The following is a 27,356-nucleotide window of genomic DNA, read 5'->3' as shown; positions in this document are numbered from 1 at the left end:
AAAGGGCTGTCAGCCTCAAGATTTAAAGATTTAAGCTTGAAGGGGCTATAATTATTTCTCTAGGGCTCTGTCGAGATTTCTGTAGCTTACTCATTCATTGTTCCCACATGATTTTATATTTGTCATTTTTTTCTCTGCAACAGCAGAAGTTTTTAAATTGCTTCACACAAATGGAAAACTAAGGGGAACACAATAAATCTGAACTTGACTTTCCATACCTATCACTCTATGAAAAGGCTGAGTAATGAGTGATTAGGATAGAGATTATAATGGTGAGCTTTTATTAGAAAGATATGCTGCCTTTGTTCAGATTATTTCTTGGTCAAGTTGTGTGAGTGAGATTTTCACATTTGCTCCTTCTTTTCTTTTATTCACAGGTCCTGAATGTTCCCAGAATTACACAGCACCTAGTGGAGTGATAAAGTCCCCCGGATTCCCGGAAAAATATCCCAACGGCCTTGAATGTACCTATATTATCTTTGCACCAAAGATGTCAGAGATTATCCTGGAATTTGAAAGCTTTGACCTGGAGCTTGACTCAAATCCTCCAGGGGGGATGTTCTGTCGCTATGACCGGCTAGAAATCTGGGATGGATTCCCTGATGGTAAGAAGGGCAGGAAGCATCCCAAAAAGGGAAGAATCTCGGGGAAGGGCACTTGGATCCTTTTACAAGTGTTGTGATAAATGCATCACTAAAAAAAAAAAAAAATAGCCCCAAAGGAGGAGGGAAAACAAACCAAAATGGTAATTCACTTCATGCAAAGCAGCGGTGAAATATTTGAGTTTAAAAGATAGTAATTATCTTGCCCAATTTCTTCATTTTATAAATAAAGAAAATGAGGCCATGAAAGATTATACATGGTCTCATAGCTATTTTTTGATAGAATTGGGACCATTGCATGGTTTTTCTGACTAAAGTATTTTGCTCATTTCATTGGCCTGCCTGCCGGTCATTAATTCCTAGACCCAGGAGAGCACTTAAATCAAAGCATTCACTTTACAAATGCAGACTCTAAGGGCCAGAGAGGTTAAGCACTTGATAAAAATTTTAGGGTGAAATGTATATCCATTATGCAGTTACGAAAAATTTAGAAATTTAGAGAAGGAATGAGAATATTTGGACATTCCTAATTTGTTTTAGGTGGGGGGGACATGGCTAATTTAGACAGATTCTTTGTCTGCTCCTAGAGAATTCTTATCTTTGGCAATTTGAATCACCTCAGCACATCCTCTGTCTACATTGCTTTAGTTAAATTTATCCTACATTTAAAAAATATTTATTGAACACTTACTGTGTACCAGGCACTGGTTTAGGCACTTGGTAGTTAGAACAATCAAAGATGGCTGCCTTCACAGAGTTTCAGTACTGCCGAGGGGAATGGGACAATAAACAATATACGTTATTTATAGATGAATGAATGATGTCCTTGGAAAGTCACAAAGTGAGAAGTTCTATAAACAACAACAAAAAAATGGAAAGAAAGACAAAGTAAAGCAGAGCAAAAGCGTGAAAAGGGCTAGGGTTAGGAAGAGGGATGTGTTGAAATTTTAAAGAAGGTGGTCAAGTTCAGCCTTATTACAAAAATGACATCTTAGCAAAGATTTGAAGGAAGGGATAGGTAGCCCTGTGGACAGCTAAATGAAAGTTTTCCATTTCAATCCTTGTGAATTAGGAGGTGAATGGCAAAAATACACACCCAAATCCTGAACAGAAGGAGATAATATCAAATAATTTGTTGCAGCTGCATTACTTGCCTTGTGTTTAGTCTGGTTTAATATTAAGATTTCTCAAGAGAACATACTCTACACACAACAGATCAGAAAGGGCAGCTTGGAAGTTCTCACAAATCATGCAGTTAGAGATGCAAAACCATCTATATAATAGAGTCATATTATGATCAGGCTGGAAGAAGGAATATTTAAATAAATATTAAATTGTAAAAGAAGGGCAAGTATCACATGAAAGAGATTTCCTTTGCCTCTGAAATGACATTAAAATTATCAGTGTAATTCAATTTAGCTATGTACCTCAACAGTAAACAGCAATGAAGATAAACTGGGTTTCGAGAAAGCTTATATTGTCATTGGAGTAAATGGGTGAGCTATCATTGGTTTAGTTTCCTCTTTGGTCTTTTACTATATAAATAGGGTTATGATGATCTTATCAAAACTCCTTCATTAAGTAATGAGATTTGCCCAGAGTGCTGATTGATTTCCAAGTGTTCAATCCCGATAATTAGGAAAACAATATTATAATAGTATTGTAATAATAGTTGGAACATTTAATAATGGGTTTATTTGTTCACAACCAAAATTTGCAGCCTTCCTTTCCAGAACTTACATTTAAATTGACATCTGAAAAGGAGGTCCAATCAACCAACTTATTTAGAATACTTTCAGAAAGAAGCACATTGTTATTAGTGTCAAGGGTTTTTCAAAGTAGTAATTTTCTGGCTCTAGAAAATCACTGAGTTGAAGCAAGGAACAATTAACAATAAGAGTTATCAGCCTCACAATTCAGTCGTGTTTTAAACTATGGTGCACTTGACTTATTCCCAGAGCAAACTGGCCTTGGAATATGAAAATTGCTTTTGTATATTTGTTATAACTTACCTGGCTTCATCCAGCCTACACCAGCATAACAGCATTCTCCTTTTTAGGCAAAGTGGCAGACTGCCCCTCCTGGGTTTCTTGTCAGTGGCACTAGAAACATTTTTGTCATGCTAGTCCAACACATGCAGTTCCTTGCCAGCAAAACTGCTTTTACTCTCTTGATACCCTTTCCAAAAATGACAACCAGAAGGTGCTGAATGAAGGCTTTAAACCACCAAGAGATTTTAGGTTGCTTTTTATCATATACGTTGAGTTAGGTGACTAAGTCATTGACAGCCACCATTGATTCTGATTGATTTGGAAGGAAAGTGGTTTTACTCCAGGACTCAGAATCCTATGCACATGCTGAATCACACATTCCTGTGTGTCACTCTGATGCTCCATGGATTCCTAAGTAGCGACTCTGAAATAATTGGTGGAAATTTACATATGGTTTGTAAGCAATGAGCTGAGTGTGCCACCCTGGTGGGTATCGCAAATGTTTGTGCTGAATCACGAAGCCAAACTCGAATGCTTAGCTCACACGGCCTGGGCACACACAAAATCAGCTCTCCTTCTAGGCTCTGCCAAAGAGGTGGCAATGCAGTTGTTACCTACATTCCAAAAATTGTCAACTATTTGTAGAATAAGTGTCATGAAAACCAGATTGAGTTGTCTTTGGTTTGTATTGACTTCCTATTTATTTTTGAATTAACCTTCTGAGATAGAAATATAAGATAAAAATGATATAAACATAAAATATACACATTCTGAAATGTAAATGACACAACTGTGCACATTTTTTCCCCAGGGGAGAGTTGCAAAGTCCACATATTATCCAACAAAAAGTTTATTATTGTAGGAGAAGAGTATATGGTCTATTTTGTACCTTATCGAAATGATTCCCTTTTTTGTCTAGTCATTCAGAATGTGTCATTTTAAAAGTACATCTTATAGTAGATTGCTGCCCTAGAAAGGGGGCAGAGAGCCAAGTTGTCAGACTCTAAGGTGGGGTTATAATTCCCGGAGAGATTGATGGAAAAATACAGAGAATAAGGTATGGCGATTTCAGGTGGCAGATGTATCTTTTAAATAGCACGAATACCGTATCACCTTCACACCTGAAAAGAGGATCACTGGGGGTCTATTGTCCCCACCATGAGATTTACTAAGGCCGTGTTGCTTGCTTAAATTTTTCAATAGTGCAATTTTTGAGTTCTACTGCTGTTTTTGTGACAGTTTCCATTCATCTCCTTGGCCTTTGAGTCTACAATGACGGAAGTAGGAAATCCAATAGCCGTGTTCATGTAAATACACAAATGAGCACACACAGGAGACGGATAAGAGTACTCCATCCACTCTTGCTCAGATCAATATTGCATTAGCTTGCTAGGCTAAGGTCTTGCTGTTGTTCAGGAAAATTCAATACTTCTTTGTCTTATGGTCGAAAAAGCCTTTTCACTCTCCTGTCTTGAGGGCTCCTAAAGGGAGTTGTGCGCTGCTGTCCGCGGGCAATGTTCTGAAGGACAGAAGGCAGATTTACCCAGCATGTCTTCAACATTATAAACCAGTGAGTCATGGAGACTCTCTAAATTATGAGTCTGCATTAGACAAGTTCTCTTCTGTTTGCTCTTTCAAAGAGTCTCCCTCTACCCCCCTTCCCCAGAGGAATGGGGTGGTAGTGGAGGAGAAGAATCTGCAGTCACAGCTTAAGGGGGCGAGTACAGCTTCCCTTGTGCTCTTGTATTCTCTGAAGGGTCAATGGCTGTGGGGGATCAGAGAATGGCTCCAAGGTTTCGGACTTTATTAGTTTGCCCACAAACTAATAAAGAAAGAAAGAAAGAAAGAAAGGAAGAAAGAAAGAAAGAAAGGAAGGAAGGAAGGAAGGAAGGAAGGAAGGAAGGAAGGAAGGAAGGAAAGAAAGAAAGAAAGAAAGAAAGAAAGAAAGAAAGAAAGAAAGAAAGAAACCACAATAATGGAATTTAAATGAGGGAAAGGAGTGAGAGTCTATGAATGGACTCTAGGATTCTCATTATGATTACAGATCAAAAATGGGATTCTTTTTGAGGAAAGGAAAGATCTGAGCTCACGGCTCTAGCATGATATTTTCATGCCTGTGTCATGGGCAACTTTGTACTCCAGAGGGAAGAAAAAAAGTATTGAATCTATTCAGAATGAAGAAAATCTGGCCTAGAATTAACACTTGTAGAGGAAGCTGAGGCTCAGGTTAAAGCTGAAGAGAAACAAAACTGAGAGTTTCACCTCCTGAGATGCTGCCAAGTGGGAAGCTTGATAGAACAACATTTTCTTCCTGTGATGCAGAGCCATGGTTCATGACCATGTGGCATCCTGTAGATAATCTTATCGATGTCCCAATGGGCTCATGTCCTTGTTTCTTCATGATAAAATGGTCTACACACACACAGTGTCAGGTTGCTGGAGCGTGAGGAGTTACAGTAGAGAGAACTCTTTGAATTTGATCAAATCAGTTACTGTGAATGCATGGAGAAGTTATCAGATATTCAAAGTAACCATTCTGCGCTAACTCAAATGTGGAAACAATTTGGTTGTTTTTTGTTTGTTTGTTTGTTTGTTTGCTTGGGGGGTTTTTTTGTTTATTTGTTTGAAGTGGGTTGGCCAAGAACTGAAAACCTGTTCACCAAGCCTCTGACTATTCTAGAAGCAGGGTGCCCAGCCCAGCCAGCTGCTTACCAAGAACTCAGCGTGTACACGCAGCTCCAGGGAGATCAGCATTTAGAGCTTCACTTTTTCAATCACATTTGAAGCTTCTCCTCCCCATCAGCTGCCTTCTGCATCTGAGTCACACACACAGGCCTTGGCACACCGTGGCCCTGCTGTAGGCCTGACTCTTCAGAGAGGAATCCACCCACTGTGCTTCCTTGAACAAAGCAATAACTCTTAGTTGAAATGCAGAGAACCATGGGTTTCTTGGAGGGGAAAATGGTCCACACCAGATTGTCCTTCTAAGCCCAAACCATCTGGTATGTCTTTACCATATGTGCAATTAAAAAAAAAAAAAAAATCTGGAGAAAAAGGGATTTTTTTTTCTTTATCTTTTTTTTTTTTTTTTTTTTTTTTTTTTTTTTTTTTTTTTTGCCTTGCTGATGATCTGGACAGGAATTGGAAAGATTCTCCAAGCCCAGAGGGCTTGTGCACTGTCTGTAAGGCAACTTAAAATTACTAATTGCCAAGGTTTATCTAAAAGCACTTCAATAAAGGGGTGGCCCACTTAAACCAAACAGAAGTCTGACTTAATCACAAATTAATCAGTGTTTCCAATCTTTCACTGCCCCCATACTCCTTTTTTTTCTCTCCCAGTATGCCCAGTCAAATGGCTGCATTGGGCCATCTTTTGGCCGCAAGACACAAGTGCAATGCAGTCACCTCTCTTAGATTTGGGAAAGAAAAAAACTGGGAGAGAAGTCAGACCCATTTTCTTTTCATTTTGTTTTCAACTTATTATTATGTATGAATTACTGATCTATGTAGCTTCTATTTGTTTTAACTGTTACAATTGTTAATTAGCCTACAGTTAGAGCCCTGCGTAGGACATAGTACATCATCCTTTGTCCAAGTCTGTGATGTTCTTTATGATAAGTCTCCAGGACTAAAAGATGAAATGAGGAAGGATGTTGGGGTCATTCAGTGCTGGATCAGATTCTCGGTACTGGTCCAGTCCCATCCAGCACCAGTTCCTGAGATCTCCTTCCAGGGTGGGAGAAGTAAGTGAGGCAGCTGCAGGAGCCCGCGGTCATCACAGCCTAGCAGGAATCTTTCAGCACTAGGTGTTGTGCACACTTTGGGCCTGGAGATGAATGTTCAAGGTGCCCCTCGACAACCCAAATCTCATTCTTTGCAGTTGAAGCAAGCATTTAGATCCTGTTCTTGAAAACAATCCTGCTCAAGGGGGAATGTAGTTAGGTCTGTGATTGCCCTTCTGAGCACGCTTTAAAATCCTCTCCACAAACCTGATCCAATACTTGCACTGCAAACCCATCAACCAGGGAAGACTTGCTTTGGATAAGAGAACGCTTCTGGGTTCTGCTGGGACCCATGTTTGCAAATGCTTATTCTCACATCTGCTGGGGAACAAAAGATATTTCAATGTTCTCCGCATTGCTCCCTTTCTAGTTGGCCCTCACATTGGCCGTTACTGTGGACAGAAGACACCAGGTCGGATCCGTTCCTCATCGGGCATTCTCTCCATGGTTTTTTATACGGACAGTGCAATCGCCAAAGAAGGCTTCTCAGCAAACTATAGTGTCTTGCAGAGCAGTGTCTCAGAAGGTCAGTATTTATTCATCTTGCAAAGCACTGTGGTAAACACTCCCTGCTAATCCTCCTCACACACCTCGTGGCCACAGGAAACACTAAAGAAATATTTTGTGAACTGGATTGCCAACTATTTGTTTTTCTTTTTTAAATGGTTTTGATGAATATCAATAGGAAAAACTATTTGGTATACTTTCTTAAGAAAATTGTAGATGAGAAGGCTGCTTGTAAGCCTCTGAACTTATGGGAGAAAGTAGGAAATGGGCAAACAGTGCCCAAAAACAATGAACTATATAGCCAGGCCACCTGTCTGGCTTGAAAGTGTACTGGGCTGAGATCATAAAAGGACAGGCATGGATAAGAAGAGATAGGAACAAATCTGTGGTGGTTTATTGACAGGGCAGCCTTACCGGATAGATGCAGACTCATGATGGTTCAGGTAGTGAAGACCCAGACAGAAGCCATTTTGTTTTTCTTTCTTATGTGAATAAAAGTAGATATTTGTATAAAAGAAGCATGTTTCAATTTCTGTTCTAACTTTTCCACAAAAGAAAGAGGAAGTAATATGTTTTGCATCTAATTAAAATATTGAACAAACTCAACCCTTCCTCAAAGTTTATGTGATGGTGTCCATCCCTTTCAAGAGCCCAAGAAAAACATGAGAAAGAACAATGAATAAATTGTGTGTTTCAACAGTTCTAGCTGTCAGGTTATAAAGTAGCATAGGTTAGAGACCAGGAGATGTTTGGAGATTTGTCCTACAGACTAGTATCTTTTTTACTATTCTTACTGGAAAATAAAAAGGCCAGGTAAATTACAAAATCTTATTTGGACTTCATATGATTAATTAATTAATTTATTTTTGTGTTTATAAATATTTTATATTACAAACAAACTTAAGCTTAAAAGTATGGAACCTGTGAAAGGGACCTTTAATTATCTTAAAACTTTATCTGTTATGATAGAAAATTCATGAAGTGTGAAAATTTGCTTAATTGAGATTTTTCTCAATGGTTGAGAATCTTTAATCTCTAAAATACTTTTTTCACTTTAGTGCTTCACATTCACATTTCCTAAAGGTGACTATTCACTTCCCTATATCATATTTCACATCAATGTCATATTTCATTGTTTCACTGAGTATATGGGGCCTAATGGAATACATGCTTTTGTGATTCATAATCATCATTGTGAGAATTATTATTTTATGTTGTAAAGCTGTGGTCCTCTTTGGGACCATATGATGCTGCAGTTTACTTCTGACAAATATTCCTGTATTTTATTTTTTTTATTTTTTTTTTATTTTTTTTTAACTTTTATTTATTTATGATAGGCACACAGTGAGAAAGAGAGAGAGGCAGAGACACAGGCAGAGGGAGAAGCAGGCTCCATGCACCGGGAGCCCGATGTGGGATTCGATCTCAGGTCTCCAGGACCGCGCCCTGGGCCAAAGGCAGGCGCCAAACCGCTGCGCCACCCAGGGATCCCAATATTCCTGTATTTTACTAATATAAACTAATGACATGAATAATCATGACCAGGCCAAGGTCAGGAGACATGAGAACAAAGGGAGTCAAGGAGAGGTGGCCCAGGTGCCAAATACAAGGAATCTGAAAGACAGCGAGCTAAGGTCTACTGTCCACTGAATATGGATTATAAATAGACATCGAGTCTTTTTCACTTTTATTAGGTATTGAAGGAAATAGTAATTTTTAAAAAAATATTTTACTTATTTATTCATGAGAAATAGAGAGAGAGAGAGGCAGAGACACAGGCAGAGAGAGAAGCAGGCTCCATGCAGGGAGCCTGATGTGGGACTGGATCCGAGGACCCTCGGATCACACCTTGAGCCAAAGGCAGATGCTCAACCACTGAGCCACCCAGGCACCCTGAAAATAGTTAAAATTTTTAAATTTTTAAATAAATTTTATTTAAATATAGCTTTCAGTACGTATCCATGTCACATATCTACATATATTTAACTTTGAAAATAAGTCAAAATTCCCATTATTTCCTAATACATCTCTAATAGTATTTCTGTCAACCTAGGTCCAGTTAGGAAAATAATTAATCACTATGAGACTTTCATAGCCTTGCATTTAAAAATTATCATTATTACAATTATTGCCACCTGTCACTGCTATGTCCCCATAAGTCCTTTTGCTGTCATCTTCTGTAAGACACTGTGTGAACATCAAAATGAATGTTTTAGATTGCCAGATTATAAAAAGAAATATGCATCTCAGGTCTCCTTTGTTTTGATGACATTTGGCTCCTTTTTTTCCCTTTCAGATTTCAAATGTATGGAAGCTCTGGGCATGGAATCAGGGGAGATTCATTCTGACCAGATCACAGCTTCTTCCCAGTATAGCACCAACTGGTCTGCAGAACGCTCTCGCCTGAACTATCCCGAGAATGGGTGGACTCCTGGAGAGGATTCCTACAGAGAGTGGATTCAGGTAGGCAGCATGAGACTTGGCACATATAGGGTTGAAGATTTTGGTTGTCTAGAAAGGTTGTTGATAAAAAAAAAAAAAAAAAGAAAGGTTGTTGATAAAAATGCAGTGCCATTTCAGACACCTTCAAATGAGAAGAGAGGACCAATGGGTAATCCCTGCAGGATCATCGTGTCCCTACAATCTTGAGAAAAGCAGCCCAGCTGATGTCTCTGAAAACTCATTTATTTTCTCAGATACTTTTATACAACTCTTCAGAGAATCTGAGCACAGATGTCTCACTTTGGTAACAACTAAAAGATCTAATTTTTCCCCACAACTACACATTTTTCTATTCAGACACTAACTCCTTCAACAGATTTTTATTTTCTTGACGAAATACATTAGCTCTAGCAGACTCGCATGAAATAATTGCATCTAAGGATAAGGTTTCTTATTCGTTTGTTTGTTCCGAGTAGATGAAGAGAAGAAAGGGGTTGAGGTTGACTTTTCCATACAGGTATACATGGCACATGCCCAAGAAAGCAGTCTGATTGAGGGCACTGGTCTTGGTGGATTATGTGTATACATGTACCTATATAATGTACTTGTATAAAGTGGACACATCTGTATTCTTATAATGATGTTGTTTCTGCTTCCCCCCTTGGCCCTGGCACTCCCTTCCCTGCCCTTGCTCTGGCATTCCCCAGAGACCCTCCTCCTCTGCACCATGACTCCCCTGCCCTGCCTCATCTCTGGCACCTCTCCTAATGCCTCAACTTGTGCCAGCCTTGATGTCTGGATACTCCCACCCAAGGCCTGATGCTCATGTTCTTGACTTTTTCACCCCCTGTCAAATGAAACATCCAGATCTGGCTGTGTGGGTTAAACAGTAGGCAAATCATACAAAGCTATTTGCTGAAGGATCCAGGCATCCTTTTTAGAGAGTAGGCAAAGCTTGTCTTACGTTCGTCGCTAGATATATAAAAATGACTAATTCCCAGAGAGAGTTTCTAAGCAAGAAAAAAAAACAAGATGATTAATCCCGTACTTTTTACATCTATTGCTGCTTCAGTCTTTTGAGTACAAATACCAGATTTTGCTTTACTTTGAAAAGGTCAATATTAGTTTAACATACACTTAAAGTGAAATGGCCTATTACAGAAGACTGAACTCCTGCTAACCTGTAAATGATAACACGGAGAAATGTGTAGAGGGTGAGAAAAGATGAGACTTTTACCTGGGGATTGCTAAATCCAGCTCTAGATTTAGTCAGAAATTAAATGAATTTGCCTTGGTAACTTGTTTTTCCACATCCCACACCTACCAACACCAGTATGATTGACAGACGTGCCTCTAGAGGAAAGCTTGCATTTTGTAGTGCTAAGCATGTCTGCACAGTAAGGCAGGCCTATTCTTGGTGATGTGGAGAGTGCTGGATAATTTAGGGACAGTGATCTTGCAGGGGTTCTGAAATTGCAACTGTAGCAATTCTTCTGTGCAAGGCAATTCTGTCAGGAGAAACATGGAGGCAAAATGGGCTCTCACAAAGCCTTTGTCCACAGGACGGGATTCACCTCATTCTCAGGAGTTAGGCAGAAGAAAAAAATCTGAAATGGCTCAACTCTTTCCACCAAAGCATAGAAAGCAATGGTTGGGAGAAGCTAGGTAACTCCACCCCACCTCCCAACAAGGTTTGCTTTGAGCTCAAACTTCTTGCCTGCGTCATCTCTAATGGGCTGACGATCCACTCCACATCTCACACCAGGACCCAGACAGACAGAGTGGCCATCATCTCAAACATTGCTTGTCACCAAGCAGAGGGAAAACGAGAGCATGGCCATCGTGCTAGCTCTTAAGGTCCCCTCGAAGAGCATTGCCACCCATTTTCATTGCCAAAGCACATCCCACAGCCATACTTAGCTTCTGAGGGGCAGCAATTCAGTGTGCACTGGAGGGAGGAGAGCTAGAAATTGGATGAACAGCATGAATGACAAGTGTGCCATTCATAGAATAGTCACCATTTATTGAGTGTTTACTGTGGGGCCTGACTTCTGCTGAGTACTTGACATATTTGCATTTAATTCTCACAGCAGTCCTGTGAAGGAGGTGCAATTATCCTCATTTTAAAAATGAGGACACTGAGATTCAGAGAGATTAGTAAATGCCCAAGGTCACAGTGAGTGACCGGACTTGGAAGCAGGGTCTGCTAGACTCCCAGTACCTGTTTCTTTACACTTCAGTCTTCTCTGTCCTTATCATCTGTTACCTTGCATATAAATTCAGGTGCACCTTGTGACTTGATTCCCTTTATGCTTTTCCTTGGGAGAAGACACACAGACAGAGACAAGTTGGGTGCTTTACTGTTTCTAAACCTAAATATTCAGGGCCTTTATGGCTCCTCCATCCCTACAGAAGATGAATGCCAGAGAAGCTTAGCTTCAGTGCACCTCGAGGTAAAATTATCTTTTGCTCCTTGTGGAGCTCAATGGGCTCATTTCCATGCCTGTGTCTGTGTACACGGTGGGAGTTCTTATCATTCACCTGTCACCTAATTATGAAGAATTGCATATGTTTCCAGCTTCTCTGAAACTCCTTGGAAGTGGTTGGCTTGTTGTTTTCTTTGGGTAGGTGTTTTAAATTAACCAACAAGTAAAGCATAATTGAGGCTAAGGGCAAAAGGCACATACCTCCAATCACAGAAATATTAGTGCACATATATTTCTATTTATACACACATCAGTATGCAAATGGTATTTGTTTTCTTTTTCCACTTTTTCACATTTTGCACGAAATATACCCCACAAAACATGTTGCTACAGCAACAAGGACAAACACTTGCATGTGTTAAATTAATAAGTCAGTATTGGAAACTGACTTTCCTTCAAGACAGGAACAGTCTTGGGTTCCCATTGTTTTCTCTAGGAAATTACTGAGTGACATAAAAAAACAATGCGTCGTTAACCGTGGGTATGAACGTCCACACTGGGGCTTCCTGTGAGATCTTTTGTCTGCCAGAAAGCTTAAAAACAAGTCAAGAGGCAATTTAGTGGGAAGGGGCATAAGGGAAGTCCCGACTCAGAGCTGTGCACATGGTCATATCCTGCTCAAAAGGCCACTTCACATCCTGAGCAGCTAAAACCTCTTTAATTGTCCACAGCAGAGTTAATCACACTGTGAAATTTGCCCACGTTTTTCAGTCTTCCATTCTGTCCTGTGCCCTATGGCTGCTTATCTTATTATTAATGTAATCTTGTTCTTCCTTTTGTTTCTGGTTAAACAGTCAAGGATTCAAAGTGGTGCTATAACAATTCTTAATTTTCAAGCACATCATTAGAGCCCCAACCATTAGCTTCATTGAAGCTGAGTCTTTTTCCCTATAAAATAAAGGTACTGTAGGCTTCTCCATTCAAGCTCTAGCAGTTCACGGTACCGTGAATCTTGGAGAAATGCAGTCTCGGTTTTTCTTGTCCTCTCTGCATACTAAATGCATAGCGTACTGTCTGTTCAAGGAGCATGTTCTTATAGTTCCTAAGTGTAGCCATTCACACACAAAACAGAATTTAATTCGTTAATTATTTCAATGTTTTATTAATGACAGTGTTCACCACACTGTAAACAGATTTATCCTTCTTGGTTTAATTAAAGCTCTTGGGAGCAATTTCCTCAAAACAACTGTGACTTTTCCCTGATTAAAATGCCAGGAAACAAGGGGGAAAAAAAAGGCAAGAGATATAATGCGTGGATGGGATATGAACTTTGTTGGTCCAAAGACATAAAAATGGCGCTAGGAACTAATCCATTACCACACCTTCCAGTGACTTTAGAAACAGAATTACTTGATTCTGTTCTCCAAATTTGGAGGCAGGGCATTGTCTTTCGTAGGTAAATTTGGGATTCTAGATTATTTATGTGCTCACTTATTCCAGAGAAGCAGAAAGCAAAAGCGGTCGGTCCTAAACCCTATCCTGCTTGGTTTGGTCAGACAGCCTTCTTATGGATCAACCACACAGAAGGAAGCCTCATGAAGACACCCTGTTGCTCTAAGACTACAAGACATCTGTCTATACTACATTTCCTAGTACAGATGTTCATTCTGAAGTATGAGGAGGAGGAAAGTTCTAGAAAAGTGGAGTTAGTGCTAACTTTATGAGGAACCTTGGTTCTGTGTTTTCCTTTTGCCATATATGTATTTCTCTTGGATAATATTCCACATTTTCTAACTGAAGGAGCTTTGAAAGAAGACATCAACAATAAAAGGCCTCAGTGGGGAAAGGAGGAGTCTGAACTGAGTCAGAACACACTACAACACCACACACACGCTCAGTCATGTTCACTCACAACTGTAGTATCAAAGACAGTTGGTGCCCATGTTCACCTTCAGTATGAGAAGCTGGTCAAAACAGGAGGAAAAAGTCAGGCTTACACAGGTGAAGTGAGCTTCCTTCCTCAGATTTGTGAACGGAGTCAATGGGCACAGAGAGATCTGGAAGGCAGACAGCCACTGGCAAATCATTGCTTGTGGTCAGGCCTGACAGGCCCAGCATGCAGCTGGCCTTTGCTTAGCTCTCTGACCATTTGAATTGTGAGTCTTTTCACTTCTCACTGTCTCAAATGAAGTAAGTGGGTCGATTGTCTCACACCACTTCTACAGAGAAAAACGACACTGCTGAGCGAGGTCGTGAGGCTTCCTGGGCCACAGAGGAGACTGTCATTCAAATAGCCAGGTTCCTAGAACCCCCAGGCCCAGGAGCTTTCCTCTAAACCAGGAGGTTCTTTGAAGTTCATTGTCCATAGGCTCCCCCAACATCCCAACAGGGCTGTGAACTGTAGCTCCCAACAACTTCCAGAGTGGTTCTGTCATCATTGAAAAATGGAATTAATAGTTATAGTTTACTGAGAACAGAGACAAAAGGTAATTTAAAGGCATAGGCTTGATTTCAGAAGCTAGGAAGAGGCCAGTTGGATGCCCTGTAAGTAATAAATGGAATAAAATAGCTCATGAAGTCTTGGAAATATTCCCTCTGACATACGGAATTATTACACATTTTTAGCCAATCTTAGGCAGGAGAAGTGAGTGCTGCTCATTCAATGAAAAGATTTTGTTATTTGGAACCCTGGTTTTTATCTTTAAAGTTAGCTGTCTTTCAGAATTAAAAGCAGAAACTGAAGTCATTTATCTTAAGGCTTTAGAATGTCATTTATTTAACCAGTTTCATATATAATTTTCTTTCTTTTAAAACTTTCTGGAAAAATCTTCTGTTCTCATAATAATGTATTGAGTCTGGAAGATTTATCTCCAATGAAATACTTTTTGACTTCTCATACAATTACTAGTTTTTAGCGGGTTTATAATCTGTAATGTTGTATTCAAAATCGGTTCCATTTGCTAAATTGACTAACCCAGAACATACACTGAGCCAGGTTATCCTGCTTGTAAACACTCTGCTTATAAACCATACACTATAGAGGGAACATTATCTCATTCAGATCATTAGTAAATTGCTGAAATTGCAATAAAATGATCTTTTATAAATGTGTAACTAGATAACTGACAAAAATAGCTCACTGGGTTACCCAAATGTGGAAGGATGCATGTAAAATATAATGTTGGCAAATTTAGGGAAAATACAGCTGTTCAACTCAGTGTTTATTCCCCAGGTGTGCTCTGTATGTGTATGTGTGTGTGCATGTGTGTGTGTGTATTATGACTAATATTCGTATACTATTTTAGCTAAAACATTGATCTGGAAGGGAGACTATTTGCTTTAAAAAATAAAAAAACAGGTAACTCTTTGGTATCTTACCCTGATTCTGCAGTGACCTCTACTTCCTGTGTCAAACGAATGCTTTACCTCCTAAACTTAGTGCATGATAGGTTTGTTTTCTTTCTTTTTTTTTTTTTTTAATTTATTCATGAGAGACACGGGAAGTGGGGTGGGCAGAGACACAGGCAGAGGGAGAAGCAGGCTCCATGCAGGGAGCCCAATGTGGGACTCGATACCAGGTCTCCAGGATCACTCCCTGGGCTGAAAGTGGAGCTAAACTGCTGAGCCACCTGGGTTGCCTGATAGGTCTGTTTTCTATGGCTAGGTCCCTGTTCCTAAAATTCTTCTCTCGAGAAACTTTTCCTACTTTCTCCAGTGCCTTGGTTTCTTATGTTTAGGAAGCCATTGGAAGGAAACACATATAGGAAATGTGTATAGAGACAAAGTAAAATCAGAAATTTTTGCTGCTTTAAAGGAGGATATGACTGGGGAACACAGAATGAGCATATGACATAATTGTTTAGACATTTCTGATTGTTTTGTCATATAGAAAATACCAAGGTGATTTTAACCACTTTGATTAAGTTGGCCACTTAATTCAGTTTTAAAAATCAGTCAAATGATTTTACTAATTAGTACTTCATGTCAACACATCCAAAAGAAAATGTATGGCACTTGAAGAAACATCTTAGATATTGATGATGATGAAGTGTCACTGGAAAGGCAATACTGAAAGAATCATAACTGTTCAGATAGAATTACACACATTCCATTTTGCTTATGGGTTTTGGTTTCTTATTGTTTTATTCTAGTGTCTATCCGCAACCAATATTAAGTTATATTCTAGAGAAGAATTGTTTTCTTTCCAGGACAGCTCAACTTTAAGTGTAAGACTAAGAGCAGATGCAAACATCATTTTGTCTGAATTCCTTATTTTGCATAGGTTCAGAGATTAAGTGATTTGCAAGACCACATAGCAAGCTAATGACAGAACTTGGAATGGAATCTTAGTATCCTCGTTGCCACTTGTTCGTTGCTACTCAGTTATAATAATATGAGAAAATGGATGTGGATCCTTTTAGCAGATGGTATCCCTTTAAGTCCCAGCGAATACCTGCTCAGTTATTGAGCAATCATTGCAGAAGCTCTAACTTAAACCAGTGATTGGATTATGTCTAGAGCGGCATTTCTTGGTCTGGACAATACGGACATTTTAGAGGAGGTAATGCTTTGTTGTGGAGGCTATTCTGTGCATTATAGGATATTCAGCAGTATCCTTGGCTTTCACCAACTAGAAGTCAGTAATATACACACACATACACACACACACACACCTCTCAATTATGAAAACCAAAAATATGGCACACCTGGGTGACTTAGTGGTTGAGCATCTGCCTTCGGCTCAGGTCATGATCCTGGGGTCCTGGGATTGAGTCCCACATCAGGCTCCCCATGGGGAGCCTGTGTCTCTGCCCCTCTTTGTGTCTCTCATGAATAAACAAATTAAAAATCTTAAAAAAAAAAAAAAAGTCTCCAGGCATTGACAAATATCTCACTGAGGGAAAAAAAAAATCACCCTCAGTTGAAAACCACTGGTGTAGAAGATATACCAAGTCCTAATCAAGTCATTTTTTAAAATAATAAGGTTGATTACCATTTTGAAAGAAAAACTAAACTCTTTGCTTGGCGATTTTTTTTTTTTGTCACTTTTCAACTGCTTATCATAGATCACCTTTGAACAGAATCGTGGTTCTTTTGTTTTCCAAAAATACTGATGCATCTGTTTACCTTATGCAGGAAAGTATCATAAACCTCGTTGTTTGTTTATCTTAAGCTTCACTATTTTTAGCTTTTAAAAGTGAATTGTTTTTAGCTAAATAAATACAGATGCGACTTTACAATACTGCAGCCTGGTCTCCAAATGCACTGATAAGGATTGGATTTAAGCAAAGGAAACCCAAGGATAAAATCACAAGTCATCGTTGACAAGATTTAGGAAAAATACGACTGCAGTGAGCTCCTGCACACCTGGACATTGTGGGTCCCTGACCTTTGCCGACATATTTGAATTTTTTGGCAGTATGTAAATCAAATGTGTGTGTGTGTGTGTGTGTGTGTGTGTGTGTGTGTTTTTTCACTTCCAAGGTCATCGAGAACAAGGAACTGTATTTGAAAAGCTTGTCTATTGCTTATTACCTTATCTTTTCATGGGAAAAATACTATTAAGTTTCCAATTTTGTAACCTAAACAACAACACATTAGAGCTATATCAATTACCAACCAGTTTCATATCTGTGGACCAATAAGAAAGCAAGGTTGATGGTTTCACATCTGTTTTGGGTGAAAGGCTGTTCCTGTCTGTGGTATTTAAAATTTAAAGAACTTCTGTTATTATACAATTGGGGATCCTCAGGGAGTAAATGTTAATGAAATCCATAACATGCACAGATTTTATGATAGCAGTTTTAAGAAATTCCTTTGGTGGGGTTTGTTGATTTCTGTCCCGGCGGTAATAATTGTACCTTTTACAGAGTGCATTAATGTTCACATTTAGGAGCAATGGCTACGTTTATGCAGCGTGTAATGTAACACACGGACTCCTAAGCTTTAAATAACTTTCGTATCGTAATGTGAAAGCCCCCAAGCGAAAAATGTGTGTTCTTCAGAATTGGCACAACCCACAGCTTAAAACTTGTCTGGCACATTCGAAGCAACCTCCTGCAAAGGTGAAAAAGGTACACCCTGGAAATTCCAAAGCCAGGATGTGGACAGGTATTCCACGCCCTCATATTTCTCATTCAATGCACCACTTGAAAGCTCCACCTCAATATAGCAATTTTGATCCACATCAAAGTAACAATTTGGGACCCAGACCTGCAACAGAGACAGAAATGCATGCTTATTTCCTTTCTCTACTCCCACCCTGCCCTCAGCTTTCAAATTTCATTTAATTCTATGTTCAGATAAAAAGAGGAGGGTAGATTAAATAAAAAATGCTCTATATACCCCAATAGTAATAAAATGCATTAGCTTTTATATTTCCAGCTATTTAACAGAATAAGCATTTGAGACTAATTGCACATGTTATGACTTAGAATAATCACACATATACTTGTGCAAGTGATGTGCAGGTCTGTTTTGGTGTTTTGGGGGGGTTCTTTTTTTAGTTCTCTTTGCCTTAAGGGGTTAAAAAAACTCACTTATGATACTTTTCTATTTGTCTTTCTTCGGAAAAATGAACTCATAATTTTACCAAAGTTTTATTTTCTTACAAATCTAAGATTTTAGATTTCTAACTGTATTTTCTGGACTTAGCCAAAAAATAAATAAGCACCTTTATTCTTTCAGCAGAACTGAGAAGGGCTATAGATACAATTCTTCAGGGGATGGATGATTGGACCAGACAGCTTCTGAAGTCTTTTCAAGCATTTAAGATTCTGTGATTGTATTAAAAATAAATTTACTCTATCAGCTGGTGCCTTGGGCTTGCCTAAATGAAAATACAAATATATGAAGCATAACTGGAATTTGTTTTAAATACTACTGATTATCTTGTGAGGCAGCTCATAGCAAAAATTTACTTTTAATTAAAAAGAGTTTTTTCTCCTTAGATCAAGTAAGTGTTTAGGTTGGCTTCCCAGTGAAGCTTCTCTGAGGATTTCACTAGAAACTCCACTACTATGGCCTGTTTTCCTTGGCTCTTTTGTTTCAGCTTGACGGGACATGCAGCCCACTGGGGAGATAAGATGAAGCCCAGAGAGTTTATGTTTTGTGTCTCTCCAATCTTTGAAGGAAGTATCTGTAAAGCATAGACTTACCTACCATTACAGACTGTTCACACCTTAAAGTCCTGCCAAATCCCAATCTTTTTCTCTTTCCTTAAGAAAACAAATACCACATGCAATTCTAAGGATGTTATAGGCCATAATACTTGCCCAGAAAAGTGACCGGAAAAATAGCAGCCATGGGGATCCTGGATAAAGCTGTATGACGAAGGACATTACAGTTGTCTTATGCTTCTAAGACTTGATGTATTTACTTTGGGCTAAAGCTGATGCAGGTAGATCCATCTCAGAAGAGAGAAGGACCAAGACCCAGGTAGACACGCAGCCTAATGGCAATAGGTGTAAGAAATTTAACAGAGCCTTCAGTTTGAGAATTTGGGAATGAATTATAAAATTTGCAGTGGGAAACACTCAATAAAAAGCAGCTAGAAAATCATGGAATGTGAAATATTGAAGAAAATGGTTTTGATATTTTAGGAGGTACATGTGGAGAAGAGAAAATATTTTTTAAGTTCCCAATCTTAAAAATGAATATATAGGATGTAGGATTTTCCTCGCCTAATTATTTAAACGTTATTTTAAAAATCCAGACAGCTCTCCATCATCTATCGCACATGTATTATACTATTTCTGTAGTTTTAACTTATGTTTCCAAATATTGCATTCATTTATAAGTATGCTTTTATTATTCAGAAAGCTCCAATGCCAAGATGGCAAGAATTCATTTATTTAACAATTCAATTTCCATGTAAAGAAAACCCAGTCAGTACATTTGTGCATTTAACATGATATTTCTTCTCAGTCAACCACTGGGAAATAAATTAATCTCATTTATTGTGATGAATACATTCTATTCCTGTATCTTCTGGACAGCAGGGCAAAAGGAAAAGGAGGCAGGGATAGGTAATTTGGGGTTTACCCTGTATATGCTAAAATTCAATGGTGATTATCAACTTCTATAATACAATAATCCAGTCCCCTTAATCTAGGAACTTTGCTGTTTTCACAAAGAATTTATATGATCACCTATTTATCTACTTACCTATCTTTGAAGTGTCTAGATTTATAATATTCATGTGTGTCATATATAATTCATCTTAATTAAAATCTTTTTGTCAAAAGTAATTCAAAAAGATTATGAGCCATTTCATTCGATTTCTTTTTAAATAATGACAGTTCAGCAAAGTGATGGTTCTTATTCTTAATTTTGATCTAAAAGTATAACAAAAATAGGATAGGATTCTTATAAGGTTATACGAAAGGTTATGTGAAAGAAATGCTTTTTTAGCATTTCCAAATATATGCCTTAGCTCCATGTTTTTCTATCAAGAAGCACCCCTTACACACACACACACACACACCAGTGTGGCCATGTTCACCAAGAAAGCATTTCACTTCTTGGCACCTGCAAGTTAAGTATGTGGTTGAAATAGATGTATCCAATCACATGTAAAGAATAGTTCCAGTGGATACATACAAGTCACAGCTTCCATTATGTTAAGGACTTTAGGCAGTGCTAGGGGACGAATAACATGATATGCTCAGTGTAATATCTGTGCTCATTCTCCTGTGGTTTGAAAGTATAGTTGTGCAGATGCATTTTTCCCACCGTGTGACCCAGGCTGAAATGCATGAAATTAATATAAATAGATTCTTTTTTCAGACTGCATTTGGATAGCAAGGCAGCATATCTTCAGAGCGCAGAATGTGTTCTGCTTTGTTCCTTTCTCCTAAGAGGAGCCTGGAAATCACTAATCATTACATAACATTTTTCCTTTCCTTTTTTTCATTTTCTGCCTTCAACACAGAGTTGGTCAGCCCAAACAGCAGAACATCAATTGTGAATTGTAATTGCAAATAATTCTCCTAGAGAGTAATTTTCTTGAAAATGTATTGTTTCAAGGCTTTTCCTACCCCCTTTATAAGTGATCTTCAAAAAAAAAAAAAAGAAAAGAAAAGAAAGAATCAGTATACACTTCCTGGCTGAATGAATGATCAGCTTCCAACAGCGAAAACACAGTTGACCAAATATTAAATCGTGAAGTTCATTTCATCTGCTCTCAGGAATGACTGGCATCCCTTCAGAGACTAAGTGTTTACACACACTTTCTGACAACCAGGCAGCCTGTTCTTTCTCTCCTTTCTTGTCTCCGGGGCAGCATTCATTATAACCTTAGGCGGGTGACCGACTTTAATCTCAATAATCCCATCAGCTCCTTGCAGGATTGTTAATGCCAAGTAGAGGAGTTTTCTTGGACACCTGCACTTGCAGATTCTCCATCAGCACATGAAATTCTCATTAACATGACGGGCCCACCTAGATCCCAGAGAAATACATGGAAAATCGGTGTAAAAGGATGCTGTCAGAGTTTATAGGCCAGGAGGCTGATTTAGACCATTGCCCCCATCTGCAAGTCTTTAGTTTCCAGAAATTTATCCTTGTGTTTGTTTTTGAAACCAAGCTTTTAGGAGGAGGGAGAAAAATTAAAGGCTTGACTTACTGGAAAACTAATAATAAACAAGTCATTTTGTTTGTGCTGGAAAAGACAGATGCCGTTTGAGTACAAACGTGTGTTTATCCGGAGGCATTTAGGGATCTCCCCTCTACTGCAGATGAAACTTTATGGGTAGCATGGAACCACAGCTTCTGAAACAGAAATATACTTTACCTGTACAGGACATTTAATATTTTCTTGGTCTTTTAAGTTTGAAAATCTCTTCAAACTGCTGACAGACTGGAAAGATATATGTGTCCATAACTGGGGTCACTGCATGTAGAAAGGCGTTATGTAGCCTTACCTGGAGGTGGAGCCAGCTCCAGTGCTCCTCCCATGGGGCTTGCTTGTGAGGCTGCTTCTCAGAGACCGTAAGACAGAGAAACACGAAGATCACAAAAGGCCCAAAATCAGCATTCGCTTTCTAGCCACACACAGCTGTAATTGCAGCATCTTATAAAGACCACACGTTAATTAGGTAAAACCATGGAGACCTATAGTTATACAGTGAAATTTTGATCCCTTTTAAAAATACAAGAACGGTGTGGGAAAAGTCTAAGATATTAGATACATAAACATCCAATACATAAACATCCTGTGCACATGATGCTTCCAAATAACTATGCTCTAAAGCAAAAGGTTTGCATGAGGTTAGGAGCATGATGGAATTTGTGAAAAAATTATTTAAGGCCTACTGTCCTTTGGGGTGACTTCTGGGAGGAGGGACACATGCAAAGTTACCGAGAGGTCGAGAAATAAGTAAAAAGGAAAACTTCATACAGCATGAGCCAATGAAACTCATCGTTCAGCAGACTCCAGCATCAGATAATGGACTTTTCAAAGGACTGGAAATTTTATGAATAGGTGTAATATTTTCAGTTTTAAACACCAAGATAAAAATAATCACATTCCTAGCTTACGTGTACAAGTTAGTTGCTGAAGCACTAACTTTGACTTTAATGTCAGGCATTTGGCTTTTGTTTGGAAGAAAGGAGTTTCAGACCTTGCCAGCAATGCTGGACTGACACAGGCATTGAATTTAAATTCAACAGAATACACTGAGCATCTGCTAAGGATTAGACACTGTACGTAAGGGCCAGGTGAATTTAAAATTAAAGATTCTGTTTCTCCTTCAAAAGAGTTATAATCTAGGTACCACTGGCAACACCACATAGACACACACACACACACACACACACACACACCAATTACCCAAGTGACTAAGAGAAAAAAACATTAGGGTCACATTCTTATGGTTAATGTGTATACAAATGCTTCATAATGATCCTCGTAATAACCATGCATTGTAACTAGATGGAGTAAGCCTTGGTATTTTTGTTGGCGAGAGAAGACTGAAGCTTGGGATGGCTAATTAACTTGCTTAACATTGTCCAGGTCACTTTTTAATGTCAAAACTACAGAGGTACTTCTGGAGCATATGCTTTATGCCACCATGTGCTGCCTGAATCCCCTGCCAATTTTTAGACCTGTGGTCTAGGATTTATTGAGCATTTTTAATGCAGGCTAACCACACTGTATTGAGATTGATTGTTTACTTGACTTTTTCCCTCACTGCCTAAAGGGCAGGAAGCTGGGAACCTTCCTTCTCTTTCACCCAAGTATCCAGCGCTTATTTGTGTTATAAATGAGTCATTGCTGGTCACCACCTTCCCTCCAAAGAAACAAAAATACCCACCATTATATGCTCAGGTTCTGAACTCATCACCTGCTCCTTAAATGTTTGAGGAGCAAATGGCAGGATTGCGACAGCTGTGTGAATCCCTGAAGTAAGCACAGCAGTTTTTATGCCACTTCACTGAAATGTTTTCTTTTAAATGCAGATATATAAACATAGGGCAGGACTGGACCGCACAGTGTGCCAGTAGGGCTCCAGAGAGAAATCCCTGACTCATGCAGATTGAGGCTGAGGTGTGTCCCAGGAATGCTTGGATCCCCAGAGGCAGTGAAAGCATGTACTGCAGCCAAGTGACATCAGCAGTGCCCTAAGTGCCTATGAGCTTGAAGCTTCATTACAAGTGAGATTTCATTGTCTCTCTGTCACTACCCAAGCCCTTCCTGGCATGGACCTGTGGACACAAAGGGTGATGTGTGTTGGTAGGGAGGGAGAGGGGAGGACACCTAACCTTGCTCTCTAAAAGCAGCTCTGCCAGGAGATACTAGATAGAAGGAAAATACTCATCATATCAGATATTTCAAAATACAGGCGGCTGGGTGGAATATTTTTCCAGCTGATTCTGCCTTGAGCTCATCAGTCTGGGCCCCTTCCCTGGCCAAAAATCTTACCCTATCTTGCAAGATACGATTTGAATGACTCAGTTGAACCCTTTTCCATAAAACCCATTCTTTCTCTTTCTGCAAGGATTCTTTCTTCTTTGGAATCCCATAAAGCCTCGTCTGTCAGCATGGTGGTACTTTTTACTTTGTCTTGTATTATCATTGTTTCTACGTAGGCCTGCTTGCTTCCAGAACCTGGCAAACAATAAATGTGTGTTGCGTTTAATGGATTAGATGATTCTATCTGGCATCCTTCAGTTTAATTTCACACTTTGAGTTCAAGCAGCCATGATATGGGAAACACTGTAATTCAGCTGTAAGACACATTTGTGTGAGCATGGCCCCTGACTCCGTTCATTAGTTTATAGTTTGCCCCCAAATGTTGTTAGTAAAAAGGAGAACAATGATTAATGTTTATCTACATAATACAGTCCTACTGAAATTATGTGCAGAGATAATAAATTGTGCTAAGTTTTAAAATGGTTGTCATCCAGACCATCCTTTATCCCTTCTTCCATACTGGACCCCTCTTGGTTTTGGCAGAGACAGATATCAGGAGCTAGAGATCTGTATACACAGTCTGCTTGATCTTACAGGATGTCTAGTGTTGCATTCCTGCGGCCAGCTGGATCAGTACCACTTGGACCCGCCAACGTGCTTGTGTCTACCACCCACCCTCCCCACCCCCATGCAATTCCCATGCTTCAGGTCTTCTGCAAGGAGAACACTTCTCAAGTTTTCATGGGTCTTACACATAAACGATTAATAGTTGGAACCAAGAGTTATGGCAGGAGAGCACTTTGCCAGCCCATGCCCTCCATGTAATAGATACTCACTGAATCTTTGCTAAGAACCCATCTAGCAAGAGCACATGCTACGGCTCTCCTGTGAGGCATTTCACTAGGAGATCTACTTTGGGTTTATATAGATTTGAAACTGGTTGCAATTATTTCAGACTCATAGCCTACTTCCTTTTCTCTCTTAAGAAATTCCAATTAATAATTAAAAAAAAAGAAATTCCAATTAAGCAATTTTTACTGTAATGTTTTTAAGTTCAATTCTTAACTGAGTTTCTAGAAATTGCATTTGGTCTGTTCTGAATATTTGTCCTCTTTCCAGATCAAAGGATTAGGCTCAAGTTTTAAATGTAATGTAACTTACAAAAACACATTTAAAAAATATTAATTGGAAGTATTAAGTCTCTGAGTCTTTTATTGCCTAGCAAGAGTCCCTGAAAATCTTAGTTAGTAAAGGGAGCCACATTAGTGTCATCTTTGTGATTGAACTATTGAAGGTTTCAGAAGTACCCATGTGCAAGGTGACATGGCATTGAAGCAGCAGAACTTGTTCATTTTAAAGAAGAAAGGAGGGTAGCCCCCGTGGCTCAGCGGTTTAGCGCCACCTTCAGCCCGGGGTGGGATCCTGGAGATCGAGTCCCACGTCGGGCTCCCTGCTGGAGCCTGCTTCTCCCTTTGCCTGTGCCCCTCTCTCTGTGTGTGTTTCTCATGCATAAATAAATAAAAATCTAAAAAAAAAAAGAGTTCACAAGTTGATGTATTTCTTCAAAATATTCATCTTTTCTCAAGATCTAGGTGCAGGGGTTTAATCAGCCTTTCTCTTCAATTCTACAGGAGAGTTTCAACTTGTCTTAGATGCTGTTTACTTGTATCCCAGAGTCTAGAGAAACTCTAACACATTTCACTTTCTCCTCCTTTTTTATCAGAATATACTGTGTCCTGATGTCCCGATTGTATAGGCTTCTCATGTAAAAGAAGGATTCAAGTGGAATATCTGTATGATTTTTCTGAACACAATTATATCTGATTCAAGAAGAAATGGAAGGAAAAAAAAAACCCTCAGGTTTTGCAGAGAGTATGTGAAGACTTTCTGCTCCTTGTCTAAAATATATTTCATAAAGTAAGCTGAGCATTTTTGGGTGGGTGTCATAGTTCCATGTACTTCTGTCAAATCAAAGGTCTTTAAAGCCTAATGCTATATCCATCACACTGAGGAAATGTAGACCAGTGGTGAGGCTTCCGTTCTCCATTCTAGAAGATGCGATCTCTATGGCTTCCATACTGGAGTGATTTGAGTAGCTGAATTCTGGAAACGTCTCTACTTGAAATGCAAAAGTATTAATGTGCTGCACGGAGTCCCTTTTGTTTCTTTTTTGCCTATGCCACTTGCCAATTTTAACAACTACAGGAGATTTTACTATTTAAACAGAGCCAGATGGAACTCTAGTTCAAAGAACATATCAGAATTAAATATTTCTTTTTTAATTAGTTGCTTGCTTCTGATTTATGCAAAAAAATTAACATGAAATCGAAAGAATGTGCAGTAAATCCAGACACAAAGGAGCCCACATAAGCATAATTTCTCGACCTGCCAAAAAAGACAAAGGTCAGCCCTTGTTTGAGGACTTGGTTTTTCTTGCACCTTTCCTTGTTCTTGTGCTGTAAGTACAGTGGCAAATCAAGGAAACCAGTCTTTCCACTGCATTTGTGCTATGACAGCCTTATCTCATGCTATTCTAAGTGGCTGGTTCACGTCTTCCAATAGAATTCATCTTTCATTCCAATAGAGTTGTTTTACTATCAGAGTTTTGTTACAATCAATAGTTTGTTTCCACGCAGGAAAATGTTTTCCTTTAATTTAGCTATGAAAAAGTGAGAGAAAGAGAGAGAGAGACAGAGAGAGAGATTAATTCAAGCAATTAAGACCAGAAAAGAAAATTGGCAAGGCTCTTTCTGCATTGAACTTTTCTCATATTTGGATATTTTTACTCTTTATCAGAATTTTTAAAACATTTCCTCATTATCTTTTGCTAACAATGATCCATCTCTGCCATCTTGTTTCTCAACAGCATAACTGAATTATTTGCAGTTTTTCTTTCTGGTAGCCAGTATAAATTTTAAACTTATGGTCAAGGTAATCTAAAATTGTTTTATATTCTCTGTAATTATACAAAAATGTACTTTTTAAAAAGAATAACCAGATTTCATTGTTGTTGATGAGGTAATTCTCAATTACCTTTTGATAATTGTCACATTTTACAATACAAATGGGGCAACATCATGGGTGCAGTGTTTGTACATAGGCTCAGGGTAAGTACAGGGTAAGTCCTGGCTCAGTCACCACCCAGTTATGTGACTCGGAGCAGAGTCCACGCATCTCTTTATTCCTCAGTTGCTTTGTCCATAAAACCTTCCTTGTGTGACTGTTGTGAGAATTGAAAGAGGTAATGATTGCAAATTTAGCCCTTAATAAAATGCCTGACACAGAGGGATTGCCCTATGGTTTTTCTATTAATAGAGTAACTTTAGTCATCAGTATTTTTTTATGTAATACAGTAATGGTGAAAAAATACATAAAGAGATAGAGAAGTTTGTCACGGGCTATATAGTGGTTATATTCCAGTCGATAACTATACAAAGTTCAAGATGTTAAGTTAAGAAATGCAATGATCAGATGCTTGAATTAAGCCCACGGATCCTAGAACAGTATTGATGTCCAAATGCTCAGGCTCTATCAGAAAATGTGTGTTATCTAAGGAAATGAGACAATTGCTTAAAAATATTTCCTTTAGCTTGTAGTGTCTAGTGATGAATTAAACAGCTCTTTGAGTCATCAGAGATGCTCTAAAAAAAAATCCAACACACTCCCCCCGCTTCAAAATATTTTTCCTGTTT

At 38.9% G+C, this 27,356-nt stretch overlaps 1 protein-coding gene across 4 annotated transcripts in view; it reads left to right on the top strand.

The window, feature by feature from the left end:
• The window catches only part of NRP1 (neuropilin 1), a 137,397-nt gene that overhangs the window by 62,219 nt on the left and 47,822 nt on the right, over nt 1-27,356 (top strand). For all 4 annotated transcript variants that reach the window (XM_077896551.1, XM_077896552.1, XM_077896549.1 and 1 more), the window contains exons 4-6: nt 378-605; nt 6,746-6,901; nt 9,179-9,345. In XM_077896551.1, the coding sequence (XP_077752677.1) occupies nt 378-605; nt 6,746-6,901; nt 9,179-9,345 (551 nt within the window). The remainder of the gene's footprint in view (nt 1-377; nt 606-6,745; nt 6,902-9,178; nt 9,346-27,356) is intronic.

This window comes from Canis aureus, chromosome 5 (assembly GCF_053574225.1).
Source record: "Canis aureus isolate CA01 chromosome 5, VMU_Caureus_v.1.0, whole genome shotgun sequence".
Taxonomy (NCBI): Eukaryota; Metazoa; Chordata; class Mammalia; order Carnivora; family Canidae; genus Canis; species Canis aureus.
The sequence above is the reverse complement of the archived record's forward strand: the minus strand, read 5'-3'. Positions and strand labels throughout refer to the sequence as shown.